Raw genomic sequence first — 26,914 nt, 5'->3', positions numbered from 1 at the left:
GCATGCTCTCCAATTAACTTTAAAAAATCCCTTTAAGGTTTTATTTCTAAAGTTAATTAAACTATATTATTATAAAATAAAAATTTTGAATTAAAATGTTGCTCATTCAAGGATCTACAATCATTATAAGCGGCAAAATATTCTAAATATATTTTGGTCATAGATGTTTCTACCCTACTTATTAATTGAATAAGTTACTTGTTTTTTATTAACTGACCATATTTTGCAAAGATTCTGAAAGGTAAGCATGTTTATATTTAAAGATATCAATATGTTTAACCTTATTTAACTATATAGAGAGAAACTATGTTATATCTTATATGACTTTAATGCCCATAAAGGAATGTTACTATGTTTAGTAGGTTTCATTAGTATTCTAATCAAGCAGGCAAGACACTGCATGTTCTGCTTTTCTAAAGAATTCGCACATTGGCTCATATTTAGAGACCAAGGAAGTGAAACTTCTCAAACTGCTTGCAGCGAATCAGATCATATCATAAATGAAAGCTTCAACTTCTCTCCAGGTTACTCAAACAAGATATGGTGAGTTTTGCTGGATTTTATCTCTTTGCTAGATCACAACATAATCAAAAGCATTAACATAGAGAAGCGTATGTATATAATTTACAATCTGCATATTGAAGAAGTTGTAAATCTTACAAGGGAAAGTGCAGCCGGTCTTTTTTTACCAAACCTCGTGTCATTTCAAACTTGTTAAAGCGCGCTGACTTCTGAGAAAAACAGAAGAAAACATTTGGGGGTAATAACTTTTTCAAATTTACTATAGAAGAAAATCAATTTATCTCTCCCTCTCTCTCTCTCTCTCTCTCTCTCTCTCTCTCTCTCTCTCTCTCTCTCTCTCTCTCTCTCTCTCTCTCATTGAAAGACAGTGGGGTCAAATTTTGTGATGAAGCCCACTGATTTTTTAAATATTAAGTGAAAGTGTCCATTCTTCAAAAGTTAGAAAATCAGGTTAGGGTAAGTAAATGATCATAGAATTTTCATTTTGATCTGATTGTGACCTCTTCTTAAAGTCATTGCATTTATGCTGTATGATGTTAAAAATATATTAAATATTTAATTACATTTTTTAAATCAAAACATTCACAGTGTTCATTATACTATCTTGTCTGTTTCTCCAGGCACATGCTGGTAGTAGGAGCACAACTGGAGATTTGCACTTTGCTAAATGGTTAGTTGATTGGGAGAATCCCCTAACTAATCCCACTGACGATGATGAGGAGGAGGTGGGGGAGGAGGAGGATGATATCGCTGAAAGTGAACTAAAAGTGTGTGAATGTAACTCTCCAGTCAGTGAATGTGATTCAGATTTCTTCAACCCTGATGAACAGTACCATCTTCCCCGGAGCAGTCCTGTCATATCCCGCAAGAGACCAAACACAGACACACAAAAACAATGTGGTCTCTCTGTGACACCTCCAATTTGGGAAATATCTACATCTCCAGGGCTGAAATCGAACGCTTCAGGTCCACACATGTTGGAAGAATTGAGGCGCTCAGAGAACGAGAGAAACTTTGATGAGTGTGATTCACTCCAGGGCTCTTCAAGACAGATGCTGTTCCTCACAGATAAGCAACATGGCACCAGAATTTCACATGTCTCTCAGGACACTCAGTTTCACAGCCTCCCTTTCTTTTCTGGACACTTACATGAGGAGTTAAAAACTAAAAGAAGGGCCTGTTCTGACATCCCACTATTAGATCAGAAGAGTTCAGACCAAGCAAAGAAACACTGGCCATTTGTTATTGGAGATTCCAATGAAGACATCAACAGTTTGGACCAGGTAATAAACTGTAATACGTTTTTACATATTTCCTCTTGTTCTTTTTCTTCTTCTTCTTTTTCTTTTTCTTATTTATTTATTTATTTATTTATTTATTTATTTATTTATTTATTTATTTATTTATTTATTTGTTTGTTTGTTTAGTTGTTTGTTTGTTTAGTTGTTTGTTTGTTTGGGAGCAGTAGAGCCAGAGAAGATAACCTCCAGAGAAGGAGAGAAACAGAGCTTAGGAAAGCACAGAGAAGAAAAAGAGACAGAGCAAAGTTTACCAGCTATTTTGTTTCTTTCTTGACCATGTTACCAAAGCCCAAATACTGAGACATTCAAACTGACCAATCAACATGTGACCACATCGTAAAACCCCAGAAGAAAACCCCAAAAGCCCTGCTCTAATCAGTCTCTGCATTTGGAGTCAGTATGGACCTTCTTTGGTGAAAAAAGACATGTTTTGCCATATGAACAAATGCATGTGATAATTTAGACTCTTACACAACCAAAGTCCAATGGAGGGGCGATTAAAATTTTTCCAATGTAAAGTAATACAATGCCTTGCTTGTATTAAACATAAATCATTCAATTTTCTTTCTTTAGTAGACGAAGCATATTTGTCTTAATACATATATAATATGCAAAATCCAGGACTTAAAGGAATTTGAATGGAAATAAATTGTGAATTATATTGAGTTACCTCAATGTCCTCTACTGGAATATCCATTTTTGTATCTTGGATCCATGCTAGTCTTGTGTTTTCAGAGTTTTCTTTTTGATTTTCTCTTAATATGTTATATAATTGTGTAATTCGTCCTTTGATGATCTTGTTTTGTAAGAGTTTCCAATAATGACCTTGGGTGGAGCTGCGTTGAATTTTTTTAAATATGTAAAAATAAAACTTCTTAGTTGTACTCATATTATAATTTAAGCAGATATTATTGTTTGTGTGCAGGAAAATGCTCATTTTGTGGTTGTGGATATGCTTCTGGAAGTGCTGGAGGCTGTGAAATGGGCCGTCTGTCTGCAGCAATCAAACAATGCAAATCCTAATAATCGAGACAGATGTGAAACACACATTATCTCAAAAACAGACTCAGTCGCTTCCTCTGACAGCGGCTTTGAGGGTAAGCCTGGATTGTGTTGCAAAAAATCCATGTGTCATTTACATGTGATGTGGTCCTGCCAGAGAACAGTTAATGCTGACCTGGTGTCTTTAAAACGAACAGGTCATCATTAAAAAGGTTTACTTCTGCTAACATTTTGCTGGAGTAACTACTCTCTGTTTTCAATTTTATTATGCTGTTCAAAAGTTGCGTCAGGTGGTGCAGTGGGTAGCACAATCGCCTCACAGCCAGAAGGTTGCTGGTTCGAGCCCCAGCTGGGTCAGTTGCCATTTCTGTGTAGGATTTCCATGTTCTCCCTGTCTTGGTGTGGGTTTCCTCCGGGTACTCCGTTTTCCCCCACAGTCCAAAGACATGTCCTATAGGTGAATTGAATTAGCTAAATTGTCCGTAGTGTATGTGTGTGAATGCAAGAGTGTATGGGTGTTTCCTAGTGTTGGGTTGCAGCTGGAAAGGCATCTGCTGCATAAAACTGGATAAGTTGGCGGTTCATTCTGCTCTTGTGACCCCAGATTAATAAAGGGTCTAAGCTGAAAAGAAAATGAATGAATAAATAAATGTTCAAAAGTTAACATAGTTGATGCGTAAGGTGAACTGGACAATGTAGTTATACACCTTAAATTAAACTAGGTTAGCATTAACTTAAATGCATATTTCTTAAATGAATAATGAGTGTTCATTCATGTAGTAGATGTGATATTTGTTCTGTGACATCCACGGCAGGACAGATATGTCTCTTAGTAAATGTAATTTTATCACTCTTGTTTCATACAAATGTCATCAAAAACATTGTTTGGAAGATGGACTCATAAATTATGGCAAAGATTTTTTAAAAATTGTATACATTTTGGGACTTTTATTTAAAAAAGTAACAAAGATCCCAAAATAGTTTTTGCTTTAACACTCAATAACTCAAAATACAATGCATTCTGTATGTTTCCAAGATGGTGAAATGTTATATATTATGTGTAATAAAAAAAATCAAATACAATTGAAGAGTTTGGATGTAAATAACTTGCAAAAAGTGCCATCTGAAATTTTTTTTATCTAAAATTAGCATTTTTCACAGGCTGTTGTGTGTAGTTTCAGTAATTTTACTTTTATGGCACAGAACAGGTTATTTTAATTCCCTTTAAAGTGAAAAAACTGAACATAAACATAGGAGGCTGAGAAAAACACATATTTTAGAGGAAAATTTCAGACAGCATTTAGAGGTTTTTGCATAGAAAATGTATTTTCTCTCTGTTTTTTCTTATCTTATCTTTGGTAGAAAACACTGAAAGGTACTCCCTGGCTTCTTTTCAGAGGTAAGCGCTGAACTCTATATACTGTCAACATTTTGTGTGCATAATTTCCAGACAGTACTGTTTTGTTTGCAGCTGTCTCCAGAGCTCCAGAACGCAGTGCTCAGCTGAAGATTTAGCCCATCGTTTGGTGTCAGAGTTCAGGAAGCAGTGGTTCTCCTCTGAGCTGCTGAAAAACCCCGTCAACCTCAGCTCGGCTCTGCAGGAAGTGAGAATGGTTACACTTACACACATTTATACTGTGAACACACGCAGGTGCAGCCACAGACGCCCATCTCTTTTTCACTTATATAGTACTGTACACACATAAACAATTTAAGGTGATTGAATTTATACAAAGCATAATAACTGTATATTTTCCACAGGTCTTGTTCCCCATTATGTCAGGCGAGAGGATTAGTTTATCTGAAGAGATCATGATGAAGACCAGAATGAGAGGAACATTCACCTGGGCTCCACCAAGATTTCAGATCATCTTCTGTGTCCAGCCAACACACAGGTAAGCAGGACAACTACAGGGTTAAATTTTTACAGGGTTTAGACCAGGGCTTTCAAACTCAAATTGGCGTGGGGCCATTGCAGTGACTGATAATTCACATGAGGGCCATTTTAACATTCAAGTACATGAAGAAAGGGCAAATCTGATGAAATTGCTGAATCTTAGAACAGGTATGACATTCATATTTCAAGTGCCATCACTGGTAATGCAAATTTGCAAATGTAATGCGTATTCAATCACGTTGCCCAGCTACTGAAATACATTTAGCTGTTATATGGCCGTGCATTAGACAAACTCAGCAATGGGGTATATGCAGAAGGACTTTTAATTTTGCAGTAACCTGGCTCAAGCGCTTCTGGTGAACTGTATGCAGTTACAAAATCGGCGCGTTTAAGGTCTGTTTTCTTTAAAAATCAACGATCTCCACTGCCAGATTGATATACGATATAAAGATTGGTCTAGATTGTACAAAAAGCACTGCATTAAATTACATTTTCCCACGCCATGTGTGTAAAATATGAACATTTATTTTACTCCAGTATTTTCAACGGTGTTTCTGCGCTTGCCTGCTGATCCTGTCGGCACTAGCGGTTACAACTCTTTCATCTCATTTTATGCTTGAACAACTAAATGAATACTGAAGTCTACTTAACTGATTGTATTTTAATTACATTATAACCTCGATGCTGGAAAAGGAACCTTATTCAATTAAAAAAAAGTCACATTAATGGTTTAGCGAAATTTTATCGAAATGGGAAGAAACACTGGCATACATCTGCATAGCTAATTATCAATACTGTCTTAATTTGTCAATGAAAATAACCACATAACTCGCTTCAGCTGCAGAATTAGCATCCCTTTTACTGGTATAATAATTATTATTATTCTGCCTCAATCAATTGTGTTGCTTAAGCAAAAGTTTAACAGATAATGTACTCAACATAAGAACAGAAGATCAGAAAGCAGTTTGGGTAACTTGTGACTTTACTGGAAGGTGTTCTTCTTTCTTTTTTGTAATAGTTCAACAAGGAGAAAATAAATCACTGTTTATTAAAAATAGACAGTAGTGTAAAGTAACAAATTACAAATACTCAAATTACTGTAATTGAGTAGGTTTTATCAGGAATTGTAATTTGCTAAGTAGTTTTAAAAATATGTACTTTTACTTTCTCTTGAGTATATTTTTAATGCTGTATCGGTACTTACTTTCCTTCAACCTGCAGTCACTACTTCTTTTTTCTTGTCTATGGGGATTAGAAAAATTAGTGCTGTGATCTCTGTCCAATCAAATCGAGCATAGACGGTAAATCACATCATAATGAACTACCTCAAGACATGGGCGATTTATAATTACAGCAAACTATTTGGAAGTGTTAAAAGTGTCCAAGAAGATGTCCAAAATCTTTACATGCAATGACCCAGAGACTGTTTAAATGCATGTCACTGATGAGAAGATGACGGATGTTTACTGTATGATGGCCAAAATGGCCTTAAACACCCAGCAGGCACAGGAAGTCAACATGACGTTAGATTGATGTTGTACCTCAGGATTTTGGTCACTTTCTAACTCAACCTAAAATCAACCAAATATTAATGCATTCGACATTGTTATTGTACATCAAAATAACACTGTCCTTAGACGCTGACCCTTAGACATTGAATTTTGGTCACCTGACGTCACAACCTAAATCTAACCTAATGTTTTATGACATTGTGTACCTGCTGGGCAATAACTAAATGCACTACAGAATGTTACGTTTACACACATCTACAAATTACATGTACATGCATCAGCTTTTTACAGTGTAATACTCACTACTCTTGAGTACTTTTAAAAGGTCTACTTAGTAATATGTACAACAGATACTCAGTACTCTACTTGCACTACAAATTTAGACAAGTAATGTTAAAATCAGTCACAGAAAGAAATGCATACCTTACTCTCAACTTCAGTCACTGAGAGAAACCAAAAGTAAAACTAAACTTTATATATAGTGCAGTAGGTGGTGGGTCAAAACCACAAGTGGCTATATTTGACTACACAATAATAAAATAATAATTTAAAAATATTATATTATAGTTTTTACTTCAGTTGAGGGTCATAGGGAGGGGGGGGGGCATAAATGACCTGCAGGCCGGTAGTTTGAGACCCCTGGTGATAATTACATTGTACAGTTAATTGCATTTCTTTATTCAATTGGGTATTCATATAATTATTTAGGTCACACTTTACAATGAGGTTTCATTAGTAATGTATTTAGTAGTGTGAACTAAGAACAGTAATTGTTCAACATAATCATCGTTCAACATTTATTAATGCATTATTAACATCTAAATTCATGCTTGTTAACATGTGTTAATGACCTGTGAGTTAACATGAACTCACAATGAACTGTATTTTCATTAACTATAACTAACATGAACAAATTCATTCATTCATTCATTTTCTTTTCAGCTTAGTCCCTTTATTAATCTGGGGTCGCCACAGTGGAATGAGCCGCCAACTTATCCAGCATATGTTTTACGCACACACACATACACTATGGCCAATTTAGCTTACCCAATTCACCTGTACCGCATGTCTTTGGACTTGTGGGGATAACCGGAGCACCCGGAGGAAACCCACGTGAACATGAACAAATACTGTAATAAATATATTGTTCATTGTTTGTTCATGTTCTTAAATACTGTACATTAACTAACATTAACTAATACAACCTTATTTTAAAGTGTTACCAATATTTATGCTTATCTGTTAATCAGACGCAGTGATGTTATCGCTTCTCAGCACTTCCTGTGTGCCGGCTGTGGTACTGAAATTGAGGCCAGTGAGTATTGAATCTGCTCCTAATAAGAGTCCTGTAATTCAGAGATTTCAGTCCTTTGAGGTTAAATCTCGACTGCTTCTCTTTCCCAAGGGTATATGAAGAAACTGCGGTATTGTGACTATCTGGGTAGATACTTTTGTGACGGCTGCCATGGTGGTTTGGAAACTGTGATTCCCGGTCGGGTTCTGAATAACTGGGATTTTGCTCGATATCCGGTCTGCCATTTTTCCAGACAGTTACTGGACTCTATATGGCAGCAACCAATTTTCAAACTCACAAGTGTGGCCAAGAACCTGTACAGCCAGGCCAAAGAGCTCCAGCGGTTCAGAGTGAGTCTTGCTGATGACAATTTGTTGAATCCCAATTTTTTCATCAGAAGAACTTACAGTACATTGTGAAAAATTATTTGTTCACTAAACTTAATTTAGTTAGGTCATCTTGTTGCATTGACTCAGTTACTGTAAGTTGCTTTGACTTTTCTCAACTTAAAATGTTTAGTTGACAGAGTTAAATACTGTAATTGGCCCAGCTACTTATTTCAAGTTAACTGGAGTTTAGTTTTAAAAGATTAACTTACATTATCAAGCTAGCAAAACTTGCCAAGTTTAGTTTAAATTCATAAACTCACATTTTCAAGTTCACTGAACTTAATATAGCAGATTTTCTGAATTACAAACAGAACAGACAACGAAACACTACACATTTTATTAAAAGTTTTCTTCCAATTTAGCAAACACACAATGTACTTAAGCATATTTGATGAATCCTGATTATGTAGTGTTTTTAATCACAATACATTTTAAAAGTTTAGGGTCAGTAAGTCTTTTGAAAATAATTTAGAAAATCACCCAGGCAGCATTAATGTGACCAAATTAACAGAACAAAATGGAAATACTGTGAAATGTGTATCAGTACGATATTACAGGGATTGTTCTTCCAAAAATGAAAATTTCCTCACCCTTTACTCACACTCCAAATGGTTCTAAACTTTTATCTATTTTTTTCTTCTGTTGAAAACAAAATTAAATTTGTTAATGTTCAACTTAATTTGTTTGTTTAAATTCAGCCCATATAAATTTTTTTGTTGTCACTTACCTTAATTTTTAAAAAAAAATTATGTAAATTTAATTAATCATTTTTTTAGTGTGGTTTACTAAAAGATAAACTTACCTTAGGATTTAAACAAAATGTTTTGTTAGCAAATAAATAACATTGTCAAATTAATCTTGTACTTCCTAGTGGTTAGCGCGCTGACATATGGTGCTGTAGCACTTCAGGGCGTCCCAAGTTCGAATCCCGGCTCGAGGACATTTCCTGACCCTACCCCCCTCTTTCTCTCCCACTTCACTTCCTGTCTGACTACTGTCCTATCTAATAAAGGCAAAAAAGGCAAAAAATAAATCTTTAAAAAAAATAATCCTGTACCAGGCTCGTAGCCTCGTGTAAGGGGTGTTTCGTTTTTTCTCAAAAAGTGGACCTTTTTGCCTCATTTACAGGTTACTTTTTAATTATGAGATTTAAATACTGCATTTTAGTGACATTTTAAGAACTATTTTAGCTGAAAGAGATTGTCAGATGGTCATCAAAACCAAAAAAATGTTCATTGGTCATTTTTTGTTAGAAGAATAAGGTCCAAGATTGAGAATAAAATTTACTTTCTAAAATATATTCATTCATTCATTTTCTTTTCGGCTTAGTCCCTTTATTAATCCGGGGTCGCCACAGCAGAATGAACCGCTAACTTATCCAGCATATGTTTTATGCAGCGGATGCCCTTCCAGCCGCAACCCATCTCTGGGAAACATCCATACACACTCACACACACTACGGACAATTTAGCCTTCCCAGTTCATCTTTGGACTGTGGGGGAAACCGGAGCACCCGGAGGAAACCCACGTGAACACAGGGAGAACATACAAACTCCACACAGAAACGCCAACTGACCTAGCCAAGGCTCGAGCCAGCGACCTTCTTGCTGTCAGTCGACAGCACTACCTACTGCGCCACTGCGTCGCCCTTAAAATATTTTCTCTATTTAAAAGCAATACAGTAGCGAAAGATGACTTCACTAATGTCAGATTGTATGTTTTTTTGCACAGCTGGATGTTGAACTTATGAAAACTAAATGTTTGCATTGACCAAAACTGATTAGCTGAAGTCACAACAGCCAACCGAGGATTCCGCTTGGTCTTAAAGCCTTTATGATGGGGTATATTCACTATTTAGTATGGCATAGCAGTCAAAATAAGACAAATGAGCTCATGTATGGGACAAATTCTGGACCTTTGTCGGTGAGGGGCGGGTCTTTCGAACCACCCGAACCCCCTCTGGCTACAGGCTTGTGCACACATACTAATGAAAAATGCTGTAATAAGCCTCCAGGCCAGTAGTCGGCGAAGTCACTTTGTAAAAAAACACCATCATGCATACAGTCCTGTAGTCCACCATTATTATTCTGGTTGTAAAGTACTCATTACTATATTTTTTATTACTCATGATACGAGAGTCTTTTAAGAACAGGTTGAGTAGCCTGGTGAAGGTGGCAGGCAAGATCATTGGTTTTAACCAAACTGGTCCAATGGTAATTTACCATACTGTTGTTTTAAGAGAGCTCGGGGTATCCTATGCACCCCGGGTCATCCATTGAACTTAGCTGTTGCCATCAGGACGTGGTTTTAGAGTCCTATTTGCAGGACAAATAGAGTTAGAAATTATTTTACAATAGTGGCCATTAGGTCATTAAATGAGTCCAGGGGGGAGGGAGATGCACCTACAACATGATTGATTGTATGTTGTGGGTAATATTTTAGTAATGTGTACATGGAACTTCGCTTGTGTTATGGCACCTTGCTGCAATTTTAGTTTCCCTAAACGGGATAATAAAGTAGAGTCTGAGTCTAATACATTCAGGAACGCGGGACAACTGAACCCAATCACATGAAACCCATGATATCTCTTAAATTTCTCTCACTGTTTGTGGAGAACTTACAAATGAATGAAACAGGCTATAAGTATCCTATCTGTTGCAAAACTGTCTGACTTCTCTAATAAAAAAGCATTTTTGTTGTAAATTCTAAAAATAGATCAATCTAAAACTATTGTTTAAATGCTAAGGTTAGCCAGTATGCTATTGGTTCCTACAATAAGCTTTTTTTCTCAAAAGCAGTTTATTTTCCGTAAAGTAAAGCCTCTCATCCGTTTATACCCATTCTAAAACCAACCAAAAACAAAATGGCCTCTTTTGCCTGCAGGCAAAGGCAGAGCATTATCTTTAGCTGTTACGCTGTTTTAAAAGTCTGGAAAGTTGCTAACTTTACTACTGACGAATCAGATAATACCTACTAATACTTTTTAAACAGTTTTTATGTTTTTTGTAATAGAGTGATAACAGGTAAACTATGTAGCATAAACTTTATCAGGTCATTAATTGCATTCTTTCATATGATTTAGGAACTACAGGAGCAACTGATATCCATCAAAAAGCTTCTGAGCACATGCAGACTATCAGCTGGGTGACTTGTCTATTGATGTGTTGTCTCTTTAAGAAGGATTATGGGGGTGGGTTTTCTTTTTTGATACCTATTTCTTCAACCAGAGTCCTTGACGAGTTCGAACAACTTCCTGCTCACCTGATGCAGGATCTCCACCTGTTCTCCATGGATGACCTCCTCAGGGTGAAGAAAGGTCAGCTCTGTCCTGTAGCCAAAGCCTTGCTGCAGTTTTCAGTTGCTCACATAGACTTCTGTGAGGTTTGTAAGCAATTATTTGAACACCCACACCGTGTTCATTCAGTGCTTTAAAGTGTTTAACAATCATCTCTCTTTATTTTACAGCTATGTCAGGCCAAAGGTTTTATTTGTGAGTTCTGTCATGGAAAGGAAGTGCTCTTCCCCTTTCAGAGAGATACCTGTGCCCGCTGCCAAGGTCAAATCAGTGTGCACCACCAACATATTTTTTTCAGAATTATGTTCAAATTCGTTTTAAAATAATATTTCTGTCCACATTACTCAATGAGAATGAGCCAATATGAGGCCATTACTTTATTACACAAAATGACTGTTGCCTTGTATCATTTTTTTTAGATTGCAGAGCCTGCTTTCACATTTCATGTTTCCGTGATGAATCATGTCCCAAATGTGCCAGACTCCAGAAACGAAAGAAACTCCAGGAAGACATGAGTGTATGAGATCTCCTACATGTTCTTTGCTGCATTTTAAAGCTTTTGGGTGTTCAGAGCTCTAGAACGGTTCAGTCTCTTGATAGACTGACTTGTATATGCTGTGAACCACAGATGAATGTCTGTTATATTTATAATCTGATGTTGATGTTCAATTGTTTATGTTAAATTTGGATTTTTGTAGACAGCATAATCTATAAACATTATTTTAGATATAGACCAGCCAACCTCAATTTTGTCCATAAAGCTTATTTAATGATTACATAGAATCATGCACATTTAACAACACACAGCTGACATATGAACAATAAAATCTGTTTAAGAAAAATACAGTAAAAGATCATATACAGGGGTGTAGTGGACATTTTAAAAATGTGTGGAATGTGTGTGGGGGGGGGGGATGGGTGGGGGCACAAAAGACTCTAGTTGCATTCAAAATTTATTCAAATTCAACATTCAGTCAGACTTTACACTATGATGTACACACTTTTGGTCCTCATAAAACATATTTTCACACTTTTTGTAGGTGTGTGCGTCCGTGCTTGTGTGTCTGTGTGTGTGAGAGAGAGCGAGAGAAAAAGAGAGAAGAGAGAAAGAGAATCATAAACCATTTCCATGATTCCACAGAATCATGAGTCATTTCAAATGATGTATTGTGTTTAATATCATTATGTGGTGGAATTGACATTTAAAATGCTTTTGCTATTTTTGGGAAAACTGATCAGCATGCTGTAAATCACAGCTCAACTATGTGTTGTGTGTACAGTAACTGATCACATCCAATACAGACTGTGTAACCAGATAAAAAAAAATAAAAATAAGTAGCCTGTTTACAATACATTTTACAGTGCATTGGCAGTTTTACTAAATATTGCTTTCATGAGTAAGTTGTTGTTTAGATAACCATAAACATATAAGAACTTCAAATTATTATTATTATTAATGTTAGTGAAATTAATGTACAATACAACGAAATCATTGTTGAATAGAAATTAAAATAAAAAAGTTCATTTTAATAGCAACAGCAGTTACCAAGCATAAACAATGTAGTAAGTGAAAGGATTACGCTATTATTTTTTGAGAAATATTGTAAATTATCACGAGAAAAGTTCTGTCAGAAGTGGGATTCGAACCCACGCCTCCATTCGGAGACCAGAAATCCCGCTTCACAGGAAGGTTTGAACCTTGAGTCTGGCGCCTTAGACCGCTCGGCCATCCTGACATACGTCATGTAGCAGACGGAAGCTCTTCTGACTTCTCAGTTCATCTCTCCATTCATCGGTTACATACATAGACTGTAAAAAAATATTACATATAGTTTTCCAATCTTCAGTCAAACCACTGCACTGCTGCTGTTTACGGATCAGTGTGTTTACGCGGATTATTCTTATTTTAATATAGTGTATATGTGCATTTCCGTCTTACTTCAAACTGCATTCATATGACATTAACTTAGAAATTCGTTAAGTAAATCTCCGTTTAAGTAACGCAATATTACAATTTCACGCTTTAGCAGTAGTTAAAAAATGACGACACACGTGCAGATGCTGCTTGACCGTACACGTTAGCAATAAATAGCCTAACGTTAGCCTAAAGAGCAGGGTGTAAAAAAGCTTTACAGTAAGCACAGACATAATGCATTTTTGTGGATTTTAAATTAATTTATTAATGACAATATTTCCTAAATAAATCAGTGTACACATACAGTATGACTAGATTAATAAGAAATGAAAGATCTATTAGCAGGTATATCATCATGCCAGTGACACTTTTTATAATTATACCGATGCTAACAAACTATAAGAGTTTATTGCATATATAAAACAAACAGCCTAACAAAGATAAACTAGTTAAATTATGCATATAATAACCAAAGGGTAACCCACTGTAGGTAAGACCCCGTACCAGCAGTTCAGTGGTGTAATTGCTCCCTCTAGTGTTGACAGGACTATATCAGAATCAGAAAGAGCTTTACTGCCAGGTATGTTCACACATACGAGGAATTTGTTTTTGTGACAGAGCTTCTACAGTGCAACAGGGTAACAGAGACAGGACAAAAACAGATAATACGTATATTTAAAAAAAAATACAAGTAAGTGAATGCAAATATACAAACTGACAAGTGTATGTACATGTTTATTACTATATACAACGTTATATGTGCAGCTGTTATGTGCAAATTGGCATGTAAAGTGTGTTGTTAAATAAGTGTATATGTGTATAAAAGTGTATGGGAAGTAGTGATGTTGGTTCCACAATTATTATCATCAAGTGTTCATGAGATGGATTGCCTGAGGGAAGAAACTGTTTCTGTGTCGGGCTGTTCTGGTGCGCAGTGCTCTGTAGCGTCGACCAGAAGGTAAAAGTTCAAAGAGGCAGTGTGCTGGGTGTGAGGGGTCCAGAGTGATTTTGGCAGCCCTTCTATTCGCTCTGGATAAGTACAGTTCTTGAGTAGTAGGACGTTGTACCAGTGATTCGCTTAGCAGTCCGAACTATATCTGTATGCTCACCCTTTTAAATAAGCAATTTTAAAACCCTTGACATTATTTGCCTGAAAAGATTCACTTATTTTTTTTTTTTTACTTTTTCTTTTAACATTTATTCCACTTTTAAAGAAGCAGAATTGTTTTTTAGCAAATACACAAGTTCCACTCACCACTGATATTAAATTTTGATATTAATGTTAAAATATGACAGCTTCTTTGTACTATGTTCAAACATTTTAAAACAGCAACAACAACAAAACTCTCTGTTAAAGTCAATCACACACATAAACAGCCTCATGATGTGTGTAATGGGCCTCAGAGAGATGGTTTTCCTCTGAGAGATGCTCATCATGTACTGATGAAAGCGCAGCAGGGGTCTGATGTCAGAGCACTGTAATGTTGACTCTGATTGATGTAACTCAGACACTGTGAGGTGATAATGAAACTCTGTGTCTCTTTTTGCTTTTGTCACCGTTCCCATGCATTTCCTTCATTTGAAAATATTCCATGCTTTTCAATAGCTTTTTTTTTATTTATTTCTCTCCATTCATAAGGATATGGGTTTCTGAACTCCATGTCCTTCATGATTTGTTTGCATAATTGTTTTCTGATTGAGTGACTGATGTATTTGCAAGTGAGGAAGGAACAAATGAAAAAGAACCCAGACAATTGAAGCACGTCACATTTTGGTGTTAAAATATGTGTGATCATGTACCACTGACTTTCAGCATGTGTTTGCTGGGACATATATTAATAATATATATTAATAAATTATTTAAAAATAAAACTTGCTGATAAATGAATATTACAGAGTGGCTGAGTATTGACAGTTGTTTAGTACTTTGGTGCTGAACTGTGATGCTGGAATAGTGTTTTAGTATTATCTAATACTCTTATTCTAAATGTATATCTTATTCTACAATGTATTAAAATATGAAAATAATGATATTAAATATTGATTAATTCAATATGAAATCATATTTTATAATCATTATTAAAATAATAAATAAATACATAAATTAATAAATTACTTTATAAATAAATACATTTATAATATATTAATACTTTCTTTCTTTCTTTCTTTCTTTCTTTCTTTCTTTCTTTCTGTCTTTCTTTCTTTCTTTCTTTCTTTCTTTCTGTCTTTCTTTCTTTCTTTCTTTCTTTCTTTCTTTCTTATTTATTTACGTCAAGAACTCCAAATCAGACATAATAATACAACGGAACGCAAATAATACACACATTACACACACAACTACTAAATACCGTACACAAAATATCAAATACTGTACAGAAAACCTCACCGCGTGCGAGCAGGGGAGGGCACTGCTGCCTCACGTCTAATGTAGACCAATCAAAGCCCGTTCCGCTGTGCCTCACGCTTCCTTGGTTACCGGGCTAGCAACGTAACTTTCATAAGGGGATAAGGCACCAAACAAACACGGGTAACGACTCAAAATAAGTTTTCAAATTTTCTGTATCAATAACAGCGTTTTTTTTTCAGAGAAAGCGTCGTGTTTAAGCTACTATGCTTCTAGCATAGAGAGCGTTGGACAGGTGGCTAAGCTCTTCTCTCGCAGATGTGTGAAATACGGCGTTGCTTCAGCTCAAGAAGTGAAAATAAATACTTTGTTCAATGTGAAGACGCAAACACAAAGTGCTAACCATGGAGATGCCAGTGAGTGAAGTGTTTTGTTTTTTTTTTCTTTCTCTCTCAGGGGCTAACAAGAGTATGTTTGCTTTTTAAAATTATATATATATATATATATATATATATATATATATATATATATATATATATATATATATATATATATATATATATATATATATATATATATATATAATGTATAATTTACAGTATTAAAGGTAGATAGGCCTATTTGTGATATGTGATGAACTCGTTTTTGACTGTGAAATACCATCAAAGCTTTACGCGTGCTCCAGAGAACTTCTCTTCAAATGAATGAGACATGAAATCAGATTAGTTAAACCCATTCTTAAACAATGTGTAGGGTATGATCAGTGGTGGACAAAGATTACAAACCAAGTACTTGAGTTACAGAGATATTATTTACACTTTCACTTGAGTAAATGGACAAACTGGTTAATGTTACTCCTAGCACACAGATCTATTAATTAATTAGTCAAACACATATGCATATTAAAATGATCATGTACTTACAATCTTGAGTCTTTAGAACCAACTAAATTTCAAAACAGGCCATTTCAGTTTGAGGTTATTTGTAACCTAATAGCAAGTTTAAGTTTATTAAAAACTTCACATGTGCTTTCTTTTACAATATTGTATTTGAATATCTTTGTGCAAAAATATGTGACTGAATTTTCAAAAAGTAGTTGAGTGAAAAGTAAGATATTTGACTTTGAAATCTGAGGTTAAAGTAAAAAGTCTCCCCCAGCAGAAATAGTAAAGTACAGATTTACGTGAAAAAGCTACTTGTTTAAGTCCTAAATAATTGCATTTACTTTGTTGTTACTGTCCACGACTGGATATTATTGGATACAGACCTGTATTATATTTCACAATTACATGTATTTTCATTTAAAGTAAATGCATGTAAATATTTCCAACTTTAACCTAAAAAGGTTACATTTTTGGCAAACATAAGATGCATTTCACAGCATGTGAAATGAATAAGTCTTAGGCACAGGGAAATGTAAATTCTTGTACTGTAGTTGTACCATAGAAGGCACAGCACAAACTAGGGCTGCAAAATATATTGTTACAGCATTGATATATCACAATGTGTGCAACCCCAATTGATAAATCGCAAAGACATGTAATGTTCGGTCTGAATTATAGTTGACCAGGAGCTGCAGAATTGTATTTAATTACTGTACTTGTATAGAATTTATATAATTTATGCAAAAAAAAATCTTTCTAATCAAAATATCTACATTTCAAAGTGTAATTTTTTTTTGATAATAAAATCATTATTATATAGCAAAATTATTTAACTTACCCCACTGGCAAATAATTCTGCTTGTTTTGAGGGAAAACTATTTATTTTGCCTTATTTCAATTTCAAAACAAAAAAATATTTTTACTTGATCTAAGAATTTTGTTTAGATATTTGGACTAGAAATGAGACAAAGCAAAGTAAAAAAAAAAAAAGCATTTTTTTTTGCATTGCCATTATTCAATGTCTCTTGTGAAACTGTATTTACATCGCAATATTTATTGCAGGAAAATGAAATATCAATATCAGATTTTTCCAATATTGTGCAGCCCTTGCACAAACAAATATTTTTCCTGTGCTACTATTCTAGATTGCATAAAGAACACAGGTGAAAAATGCTTTGGCTATCTTAGCATGGTTTAATTGGATAATTCATAGTTATTTTCATATTAATCATTTAGAAATACATGACTACACAAGTTCCCAGTACTACTACTAGGCTGACTACTACAGACTAATACTTACTATTAAAACTACTAATTCACTCATTTATCATCTCCCAGGGGTCATTTAGCAAAAGGAATTCCCCCAAGAAACCAGACAAATCTGTATGTCTTTTACCTCAGATACAGCAAGTAAGTCCAACATATCCGTTATATGTCTTTTAATCAAGATTTTTTCTTCGCAACAAATAATGAATTTGATGGCTTGTAATTTTTAGGCCCGATCCAAACCTCGCTGGCATGAAGCAAGTCCAAGTTTTAGACTTCAGGGGACAGCTCAGCAAGATACCCAAGGCTTTTTACTCTCCAGTAAGAGATGCCTTTTGATTTAAGAAAAAGGTATGTTATTATTTGCAACCTTAGTCTAAATGAAGCTATAAAATGTTTGGAACCTTCCTTTAAAAGGCACGCAAGAAGCAGGAGTACAATGGCATCAGACTCGTCGTCAAGGTTTACAGCAAGTGGGAAGCAAAGACGGAAGGATTTCAGGAGCGTCTTTCAAGCATCGTGGTGGTGTCCAACCCAAGAGGGATCGTGAGCAGTTTCGCAGTGCTCTCGTCAGCATTATTATGTGGGTTTGATTTGCATAAAGATGAGTTCTCGATGACAAATTGTAGCTGTCACATGTAATCACTAAAGGAACAATATGATTTCAGGCACCGTGAAGATGACCCTGCTACATCAGTCACAGAAATCAGCACCCCATCTACTTCAGGTCCACCTACTGCTGCAGAGAAGGACATTTTGGTAAAGGACAGACTTTTATCTGCATGTATATTTACTTCAGTTTAGCTTCATTTGCTTGTACCTGAGATATTATATGAAGCGGTGGTTTCTGCTTGGTTTATACTTCTGTAGATCCTCATCCAGTTTGGGCACAAACATTATGACTCTTTCTTTTAGAGGTACTGTTATTACATCCGCAATGGCATCGGCACAGAAGATGTGGCAGCCATGGAAGATTCCTGGCTTAAGAATGTCCTTGCTTTAGTCCCAGAACACCTGAAGAGTTTGACCAGAACCATTGAGGCTCTTTCAGATGAGATGAGAGAAGACTATCTGCTCAGTATCAAAAAAAATATTGGTACAGTCTGCTGCTATTTGCAGTATAGAGAGATGCATTGCATTTTGTATTGATCTAACGCAATGTTTTTGTATGCAATGCCTATACGCAAAATCTGAGGTGTAGGTGCTTGTTGTTCTAACAAAACAAGTCTAACTGTTATTTTAATAAGCATTTATTTATTTACTTAGTTATAATTTGCTTCTATCGCTATGCTATTAAAATGTTTTTTTTATCCATGACCATCCTTTATTCTCTATGCAGTGGATTTTGTGCTCCAGGACCCAAGAGAAAATAAAGAGCTCAAAGTCAGGGATCTCCCCCCACACAGACAGGAGTGAGTCCTGCTAAATTAATTTTAGTGGTGCTGCTCACACGATTAAAAACAAAATAATGATTACAGCCATAAAAGTATTCTAGTTAATGATGCATATTTATCTTGATAATGTAGACTCGTGACTTTGAAAGTTTGAAGCTGTCATCTGCTATATTACAATTCTTCCTAATTTGTTTAGTTATGTATTATAATTTAAGAATTTTTTTTTGAAACATTAAAAATACATCAGTTAATGGCTTTCACTTGTAAAACCTGTTAGCGTCCTATTGTTAAATCACCTAAATGAGAGTTTTTTTGACACTTGCAGAATGGAGATCATTCCAAAGCCATGGAAAAAATCATTTCTACAGGCACAGAAAAGGATGAGAAACCATCTTTACACAGTCAATCACACAATGCTGGAAGTACTCGGCCTGTGGCAAGTCTCTTTCAAGTAAGTGTCAAATGAACATAAAGACACTATGAGACTGGAGAATGTCAGAATGTCTCACTTTAGCATGGATTTAAGAAATGTATGCAAAGAAATAATTTAAATTGTTTATAGAATATATTTCAGTTTATAAAGAATATATACAGTTGAAGTCAGAACTATTAAACCCCCTTTGATTATTTTTTTCTTTTTTAAATATTTCCCATATGATGTTTAACAGAGCAAGGAAATTTTTACAGTATGTCTGATAATATGTTTTCTTTTGGAGAAAGTCTTATTTGTTTTATTTCGGCTAGAATAAAAGCAGTTTAAAAAAAAAAACATTTTAAGGTCAAAATTATTAGCCCTTTTAAGCTAGATATATTTTTCGATAGTCTACAGAACAAACCTATCGTTATACAATAACTTGCCTAATTACTCTAACCTGCCTAATTAACCTAGTTAAGCCTTTAAATGTCACTTTAGGCTGTATAGAAGTGTCTTGAATAATATCTTGTAAAATATTATTTACTGTCATCATGGTAAAGATAAAATAAATCAGTTATTAAAGATAAGTTATTAAAACTGTTATGTTTAGAAATGTGTTGAAAAAATCTTCCCTCCATTATACAGAAATTGAGGAAAAAATAAACAGGGTGGCTAATAATTCTGACTTCAACTGTATTTTCAGACCTTTATTAGTAAAAAAAAATACACGTTTTACTATATTTTTCAATTTATGGAATCATAATTTGAAGTACTGTACACTTTATTTAAAACAAAACATTTATTTAAAATGCTCTGCAGATGCACATTTAATACATTACATCAACATTGATTTCATAAAGGCCCAAAATTGATGTTGCTGAGATGTCATTTTAAGGTTCTGTCATTGTGGATGCTACTTTTTCCGTTTCCTTTACTGAAATGTCCACGTTGTCTTGTTCACTGCAGGAAGTTGCGACTTATTGATGTAGAGGCCTTTCACAATGAGCAGGAGTCTATGGAGTTATCTATCTTTCAGCAGTTAGTCAACAAACACATTGAACGTGCCACAGGCGTCCTTCTCAACACGTAAGCACTCTCAGCTGTTTTCACACAGTATGCTTGTCAATTCATTATTGACCGACTTAATCAATCATCTCAACTATCTGCTGAATTTTGCTTACTACTCAATTTTGCAATATTCAGTTGTTCACAGACATTCAAGCTTAGGCACTTGAATTCATCGAACCATATTCTGTAAAAACAATCCCAATAATTTGTTTATTTGTTTCTTTTGTTTGAAAAGGTGGATACCAGAAGTGCAGAAAATCTATCATCGTGGTAACAAGCGCAATCTGATCCCCAACAACAGTAGTGTTGCACGACTGCAGTCTTTCTACAATTGTGTGGCCACACTCATGACCTCACAGCTCCAAAGCCTGGCACTTGAGTCTATTCAGGACTACACACACCTCATCGCCCAGAACCCTGTATGATCTCTTGTACTGCTGCATCTGAACTTCCTTTCCTTTATGAAAATTTCATTTTTATATTGTTGTGTAACTTTTTTAGAGCATCTTTTATTTATTTTTTTGTATCAAAGTAATCTTTTTTTTTTCTTCTTCTTCTTTTAAGCATTCAGTGCGTGTCTATGAGCATCCAGGGTTTGTCCTAAGACTGGTCCTGGACCAAAACACTATCAAATTTGAACCTGACTTTATTGACTTTGAAGTAACTGTGCTAAATGTGTATAATGCGATGCTGAAATCCTTAAGTGTGATCCCTCGAGTGGAGACAAAGCTGTACTCTGAATGGGTAAACATATGTTTTTTTAATTTTATGTTTCATCTTGCTTGTGCGGTGTCATTTGATAGTGTAGTTTGAAATTAAAGGGATTGTATTACGAGGAGTCAAATTTTCATTGATCTTTGGAGATCTTTGGAGTAATTCAAAACACACTATATGTTTTAGGATTTCAAATGTCTTCCCTAGTGTGCAATTTGTTGATAAAAAAAAGTATAATTCCAAAGCAGAAGCTAACATACATTTTATATACATATCCATACATAAACGTATAGCAAATTATGAATGATATTGGCACAGAAAGGAAAGTTTCTTGCTACTGTATAATCTAACAGATATCTCAGTGCAGTCTTCAGTGTGATGCCTGCCTTTTATATTTCATAAATTTTAATTGTTGTACTCATCTAATTCTAGCCTGGCCCAGAAACACACCATACTCTAAAGCCCATCATCCTACCAGAGATCCTGGAGGCCCAGCAGGAGAAGGTCAGACGGGTAATACATGCAGAAAGTGCTGAGCCTTTGAAGCATGTCCATCTCTATGATAAGTATGCTCCGCTGGTGTCCCAGCAAGCTGAGGAGGATGTTACTCAGTTTTTGCTGGAGCAGCATTCTTTCCAGGAGCTGATGATGGAGGTGATCCGCTACCAACAACTGGCTGATGAAATCCAATGCAGCACAGTGAAGGTATATGTAGCTATTTATATTCTACTAGCATTTCTTCACAGAAATATGACAGATTGAGAATTTTTAGCATGTTTGTGTTTTAGGTGGTGCGTTTGGGCATGTTTGAACTGCACTCCCATGATCTGGTCCGTGCCCTTGTAAAGCGAGCTGAGGGTCTTTTGCAGAAACTGGTAAATCATATGCTGCAGGGTCATCAGGAGTTCAATAACAAGTAAGTCACTGACAGATTGACAAAAATGTTTTGTCGGTGACATTCTAATTATCTCTCGCTGATCTTTCTAGATTGTGTGAGGAATATGATACTATAGCAAATAAAGCCCTCAGAAGTCCATCAAACACAGAGGAACTCATGGAACTTAAGGTAATACTGATCATCTCTGGGTCTCTTTGTTCAAATCTGATACCTCTGTTTTTGGTACTGTTAACAAAAAAAAAAAAGAGATTGTTAAGTAGGTTATATGCTATTTGTTGTTTATGCAATAGGCATATGTGGCAAAGGTGGAGGAAGAGGAAATTCTTCAGTTGGAAACGAAGCTCCAGGAGTCCAACAACAGGTTGTGTTTCTTGGTGGATTATGTCACATTCTCACCTACAGACATTCAACTGAACAGCAAGACCTTCCAGCGTCACTCACGCATGCCTTCCATCTTTGATCAGCACCGCCAGATTATTAAAGAGAAGACCGGCCAGTTCCAGGATGGCCTCAAGGTACTAGAGATACCCCACGCTGGCTAATCAGCCCTTACAGACAATGTCAACATGGCAACAGATTTACATACGCAACAATTCTTCACATTACACAACACTTTGTATAGTAAACTGTACAGTGCATATTAAAAAAAATAAGGAATAAATATCCAGACAAAAGCATTAGCTTCAATGTTAAACTTAGTAAATTGTCTTTTAAATTGTGATGAACAACTGCACTTTGTTCTTCATACTGAGTACGTTTACATAGACACCTATAATCCGATTTTAATATGGTTAAGACCATACTTTGACTAAGCGTCTACCATGTAAACGGTGATTCCTTTAATCTGATTAAGGTTATAATCAAACTAAACAGAAATCAGATCAAGACATGTGGAGTATGTTGATTTTAGAGGCATTATTGAAGTTCAGCACAGACATGTAAACACCTTAATTCAACTATTACCATCATGTAGGACTTGTGTATGGACAGGATAGTCCATACACTATTCTCTGCTCCTCAGTAAAGGACCACAGACACACACACACACACACACACACACACACACTACAAAATACTAAGTTTTTTCTATCATTCTGCCTGCGCTATCAAATTCCATTAAAACAACACTCTTCCAGCAGTTCAAACTCAAATCCAATATCTCGTTTGTCACAGGGGGCATGAATTAAATGTTCCAAAATGAAAGTGAAAGTGCCAAACTGCAGTTAACGTCGACAAATTAAAAATTAAACACCCAAAATTACATCAAACTCTGTAGGTAATTTGAATAACAGGGTGACGCAATGATGTTAATTGAATTATGTGCTGTAACATGTAAAACAGGATTATTCAAAAGGCAACCCATAAACACCTTAATCATATTATTGTCTTATTCAGATTAAGGTAAATAATTCGATTACTAATGTCCATGTAAACATAATCACTGATGCTGTTGCACTAATGTGTGTAATAATCTCTGCTTTCCAATTATAGTTGAGGTGCGAGAGGATTTTGGAGGATATTAAAAGCTATGAACAGCAGGTGGAGGAGTTTGTGAACTTTGGTGACCTCTCTGAGCTCAACAAGTATCTGAAAAAAGCCCAGTCCCTCAATTGCAAACTGGAATTGGTTATGGAAAAGGTACAAAAATATTTTCTTCGTGCTTTGTTACTTCATTTTCCATTTTCACTCATCTTTTTGAGATATTATGTAAAAATTATAGATGCAAACACTAATATGTGAATAAAATTTCTAAAAGTTGAATAGCCGGAAGGCTGAGGCAGGAAGTAGGAATACATGCATATAAACAGTGCTAAACTCATTTACTGAATAAATTCCTGTAGAGCAGAAAGAAAACCTATTGTTCTTGTCATCCTGAAACCCAAGCCTATTCATGCAATCTTAAGTGCAGTAAAAATGAATGTTAAAATACAGTTTGTCCACTGGTTTTGTTAAAGTGTCTTAGAGATTCTCTGAAAATAGCTGCTCTTATCAATGCACCTCCAAAAATCAAACTAATACACTCTCCTATCTCTCAGATCAGAGGCATCAACCAGGAAGAGGAAGCCTTTGACTGGCCTGTCTCTCAGTACCCACAACGCAAAACTGTTCAAGACCAACTGCTCCCTTATCTGAGGCTCTACGAGACGGCAGCTGAGTTTCAGAGCCAGCACCATCAGTGGGTGACGGGCCCACTCACAGCCGTCAACCCAGACAAAGTGGAAGTTGATGTGGGAAACTACAGCCGTGGACTATACAAGCTGGAGAAAACCTTTCAGGACTTGCCCAAACCTCTTCAAATTGCCACCTCTGTAAAGGCAGAAGTAGAAGCCTTTAAGGAACACATTCCTATAGTGCAGGTGCCATACAGAGATATCATTCTTTCTTTTTTTGTGGATGTAGGAGAAATCTATTGAATGATTTATCAAGGGTAAAATATACCAGACAGTGCCTTATTCTTATTCCTAGCTGAAATCATTATAAATGATCCAACTATTTAATAAATAAACATGTAAGAGGCTGAAATCTGCTACTGTTTCTTGGGAATTCTGAGAGTACAGACTCCACATTGTCCTGCTCATTAATTACGGGGATGATTTGTTTCGGCAGGTGCTTTGTAACCCTGGTCTGCGCGAGCGCCACTGGGAGGCCATGTCTGCAGTTGTTGGTTTCCCTCTCAAACCCTCAGAGGAGGATGCCTGTGTGGCCCACTTTCTTCCCCTACATCTGGAAGCTCATCTCACTGCCTTTGAATCCATCAGTGAAGGGGCCAGTAAGGAGCATGGACTTGAGAAGGCCATGGAGCGCATGGTCAGTGAATGGGCTGGGATGGAGTTTACCCTCCTGCCCTATCGTGAAACGGGGACCTCCATTCTGTCCTCATTAGATGAAGTCCAAATGCTGTTAGACGATCATATTGTCAAGACTCAGACCATGAGAGGCTCACCATTCATCAAGCCATTTGAGGCTGAGATACGGTGAGGGATGGGAAATGAATGTCTGTACTTCCCTTTATAAAATGTTTTTCAGTTCATGGCTTTACATTTCCAGAGAGCAATATGAACAATACACTTATTTCATGTGACCGTCATTAAAAAAAAAATGAAAGTGAGGTTGCGGTGGGAAGAAACCCAGAAGTATAGCATCAGCGCTGTAAACATTGCAACAACATGCTGTGGGCTAGAAATCTCCAGCTGTTGTCAAGATTTTAAAGTGCAGACATTGTGTAAACTAGGGTTGGGCGATGTCGACCAATTTGGCATCGTACAATGTCTAATATGAAATTTCACAATAGACGATGGCATCGTCGTCATCGGCGGCGGTGAATTAATTATTTATGAATAATTAATTAATTCATAACGAATTCATTATTTGTAGCCTACAGTTTCAACTACCTGATCCGCATGGTCTTAGTTTCACTCATAACCAAATCATAAATAAATAAATAAAGATAAGTTAGACATAAATTACCACCTGTCAATCACTTTCTGCGGGACTCTGGCATGAATAGGCAGAGTGATCTGTGTCGTTATAATCGCGTCGACAAAATTGGTTGGTAAAAAAGGCGCACAACCATCAGGAACCAACCAACAGTATCTGAGGTTTTTGCTAAAATTACTAAGGACAAGTGTTAAAGCGAAAGATTGAAGCAGTGTACTGACCTGCTAACTGCCTGGACCCGCTGTCTCCTGCGCATGACAATGTGTGTCTGTGTGTGGTCAAGTGATGTGTGGACGGAGGGCTGTTCAGAAATGCTAGGTGAAACGCCAGAGTGCATGTGGATCGTTCTCGTTCTAAAATGCCATTTTAAAACTAAGACGTATTAGTGCGAACGGGGCCTAAGTGTGTATTTTTCGCGAGCGGATTTGCTTCGGGGGTGGAGGATCGCGATACCGGCTCAGCAGTGTCTATTGGCCATCGGCGATGAACGATGGCATCGTCTATAGGCTCAACCCTAGTGTAAACATTACTTTAATATTACTAGTGTAACATTACTTTCGAGACAAGATGGCGGCGCGTTCAGTTCGCGAAGCCCAGCGTCTCTCCAGTTTCTGCAATTTTGCGGTATTATTCCTGCTCATTTCGGGTCTGTTCGTGCAGAACAGCAGTGCCTTTACATCGTACACCCGACAGGAAATCTTGGATATTGGATTGTGCATTCCGGACAGTTTTATTAACAATATTCGACTCATCCCTGAGATCGCCAGAACACCCGGGCCGAACAACCCTACACGGCCGGGCAGAAGTGCTCGGAGGCGGCGCAGAGAACGTAAACAAAGACGGGGGAAGCGCGGCGGGCTAAGAGCTAAGCTAAAGCTAACACCACACCGGCTCTCTTTACCCAGCATCTTTCTCGCCAATGTACGGTCACTGGTGAACAAAATGGATGAGATTCGACTGCGCATCAACCACAGCAAAAGATTATGGAACTGTAATGTCATGATTTTCACAGAAACATGGCTAAACAGCGGGATACCAGACAAAGCTATATCGCTAACGGAGCATCAAACATTCCGAGCAGACAGAACGGCGGATGACTCCGGTAAGACCAGAGGCGGAGGATCATGCATTTATATTAACAAAGCTTGGTGCACAAACTCTGTCATCGTTGGGAGACATTGCTCTGTTAACCTGGAATTTCTAATGGTTAAATGTAGACCGTTTTATCTGCCACGGGAGTTCACCTCCACCATAATAACTGCTGCTTATATACCTCCCGACGCTGATGCCAAGCTTGCTATGAATGAACTTCATGCAGCCATCAGCAAACAACAGACTGCTCACCCGGAGGCTGCTTTTATTGTTGC

The 26,914-nt window shown here is 36.4% G+C and overlaps 2 protein-coding genes and 1 non-coding gene across 3 annotated transcripts in view; 2 read left to right on the top strand and 1 right to left on the bottom strand.

Moving 5' to 3' along the window:
- Positions 1-455: 455 nt before the first annotated feature.
- rubcnl (rubicon like autophagy enhancer) lies at positions 456-12,115 on the top strand. The gene is made up of 12 exons (XM_056465881.1): positions 456-543; positions 1,143-1,805; positions 2,749-2,920; positions 4,188-4,224; positions 4,297-4,429; positions 4,587-4,720; positions 7,484-7,548; positions 7,639-7,877; positions 10,999-11,060; positions 11,144-11,297; positions 11,382-11,472; positions 11,631-12,115. Exons 1-12 carry the CDS (start codon positions 541-543, stop codon positions 11,732-11,734), a joined length of 1,857 nt encoding a protein of 618 aa, XP_056321856.1. The 5' UTR covers positions 456-540; the 3' UTR covers positions 11,735-12,115.
- A 722-nt stretch (positions 12,116-12,837) lies between these two features.
- On the bottom strand, positions 12,838-12,947 carry trnal-caa (transfer RNA leucine (anticodon CAA)). The gene is made up of 2 exons: positions 12,910-12,947; positions 12,838-12,883 (listed from the first exon to the last, which is right to left on the bottom strand). It is a non-coding gene; the product is annotated as a tRNA-Leu (tRNA).
- A 2,927-nt stretch (positions 12,948-15,874) lies between these two features.
- Positions 15,875-26,914, top strand: part of dnah7 (dynein, axonemal, heavy chain 7) — a 134,453-nt gene continuing 123,413 nt past the window's right edge. The window contains exons 1-18 of the mRNA XM_056465310.1: positions 15,875-15,886; positions 17,693-17,764; positions 17,851-17,941; positions 18,038-18,203; positions 18,289-18,379; positions 18,536-18,716; positions 18,960-19,032; positions 19,340-19,465; positions 20,396-20,515; positions 20,733-20,916; positions 21,062-21,241; positions 21,644-21,916; positions 22,000-22,127; positions 22,199-22,277; positions 22,400-22,624; positions 23,601-23,747; positions 24,146-24,466; positions 24,717-25,084. Coding sequence (XP_056321285.1) covers positions 15,875-15,886; positions 17,693-17,764; positions 17,851-17,941; positions 18,038-18,203; positions 18,289-18,379; positions 18,536-18,716; positions 18,960-19,032; positions 19,340-19,465; positions 20,396-20,515; positions 20,733-20,916; positions 21,062-21,241; positions 21,644-21,916; positions 22,000-22,127; positions 22,199-22,277; positions 22,400-22,624; positions 23,601-23,747; positions 24,146-24,466; positions 24,717-25,084 — 2,837 coding nt within the window. The remainder of the gene's footprint in view (positions 15,887-17,692; positions 17,765-17,850; positions 17,942-18,037; positions 18,204-18,288; positions 18,380-18,535; positions 18,717-18,959; positions 19,033-19,339; positions 19,466-20,395; positions 20,516-20,732; positions 20,917-21,061; positions 21,242-21,643; positions 21,917-21,999; positions 22,128-22,198; positions 22,278-22,399; positions 22,625-23,600; positions 23,748-24,145; positions 24,467-24,716; positions 25,085-26,914) is intronic.

This window comes from Danio aesculapii, chromosome 9 (genome assembly GCF_903798145.1).
Source record: "Danio aesculapii chromosome 9, fDanAes4.1, whole genome shotgun sequence".
Taxonomy (NCBI): Eukaryota; Metazoa; Chordata; class Actinopteri; order Cypriniformes; family Danionidae; genus Danio; species Danio aesculapii.
This window is presented reverse-complemented; position numbering and strand designations above follow the sequence as displayed.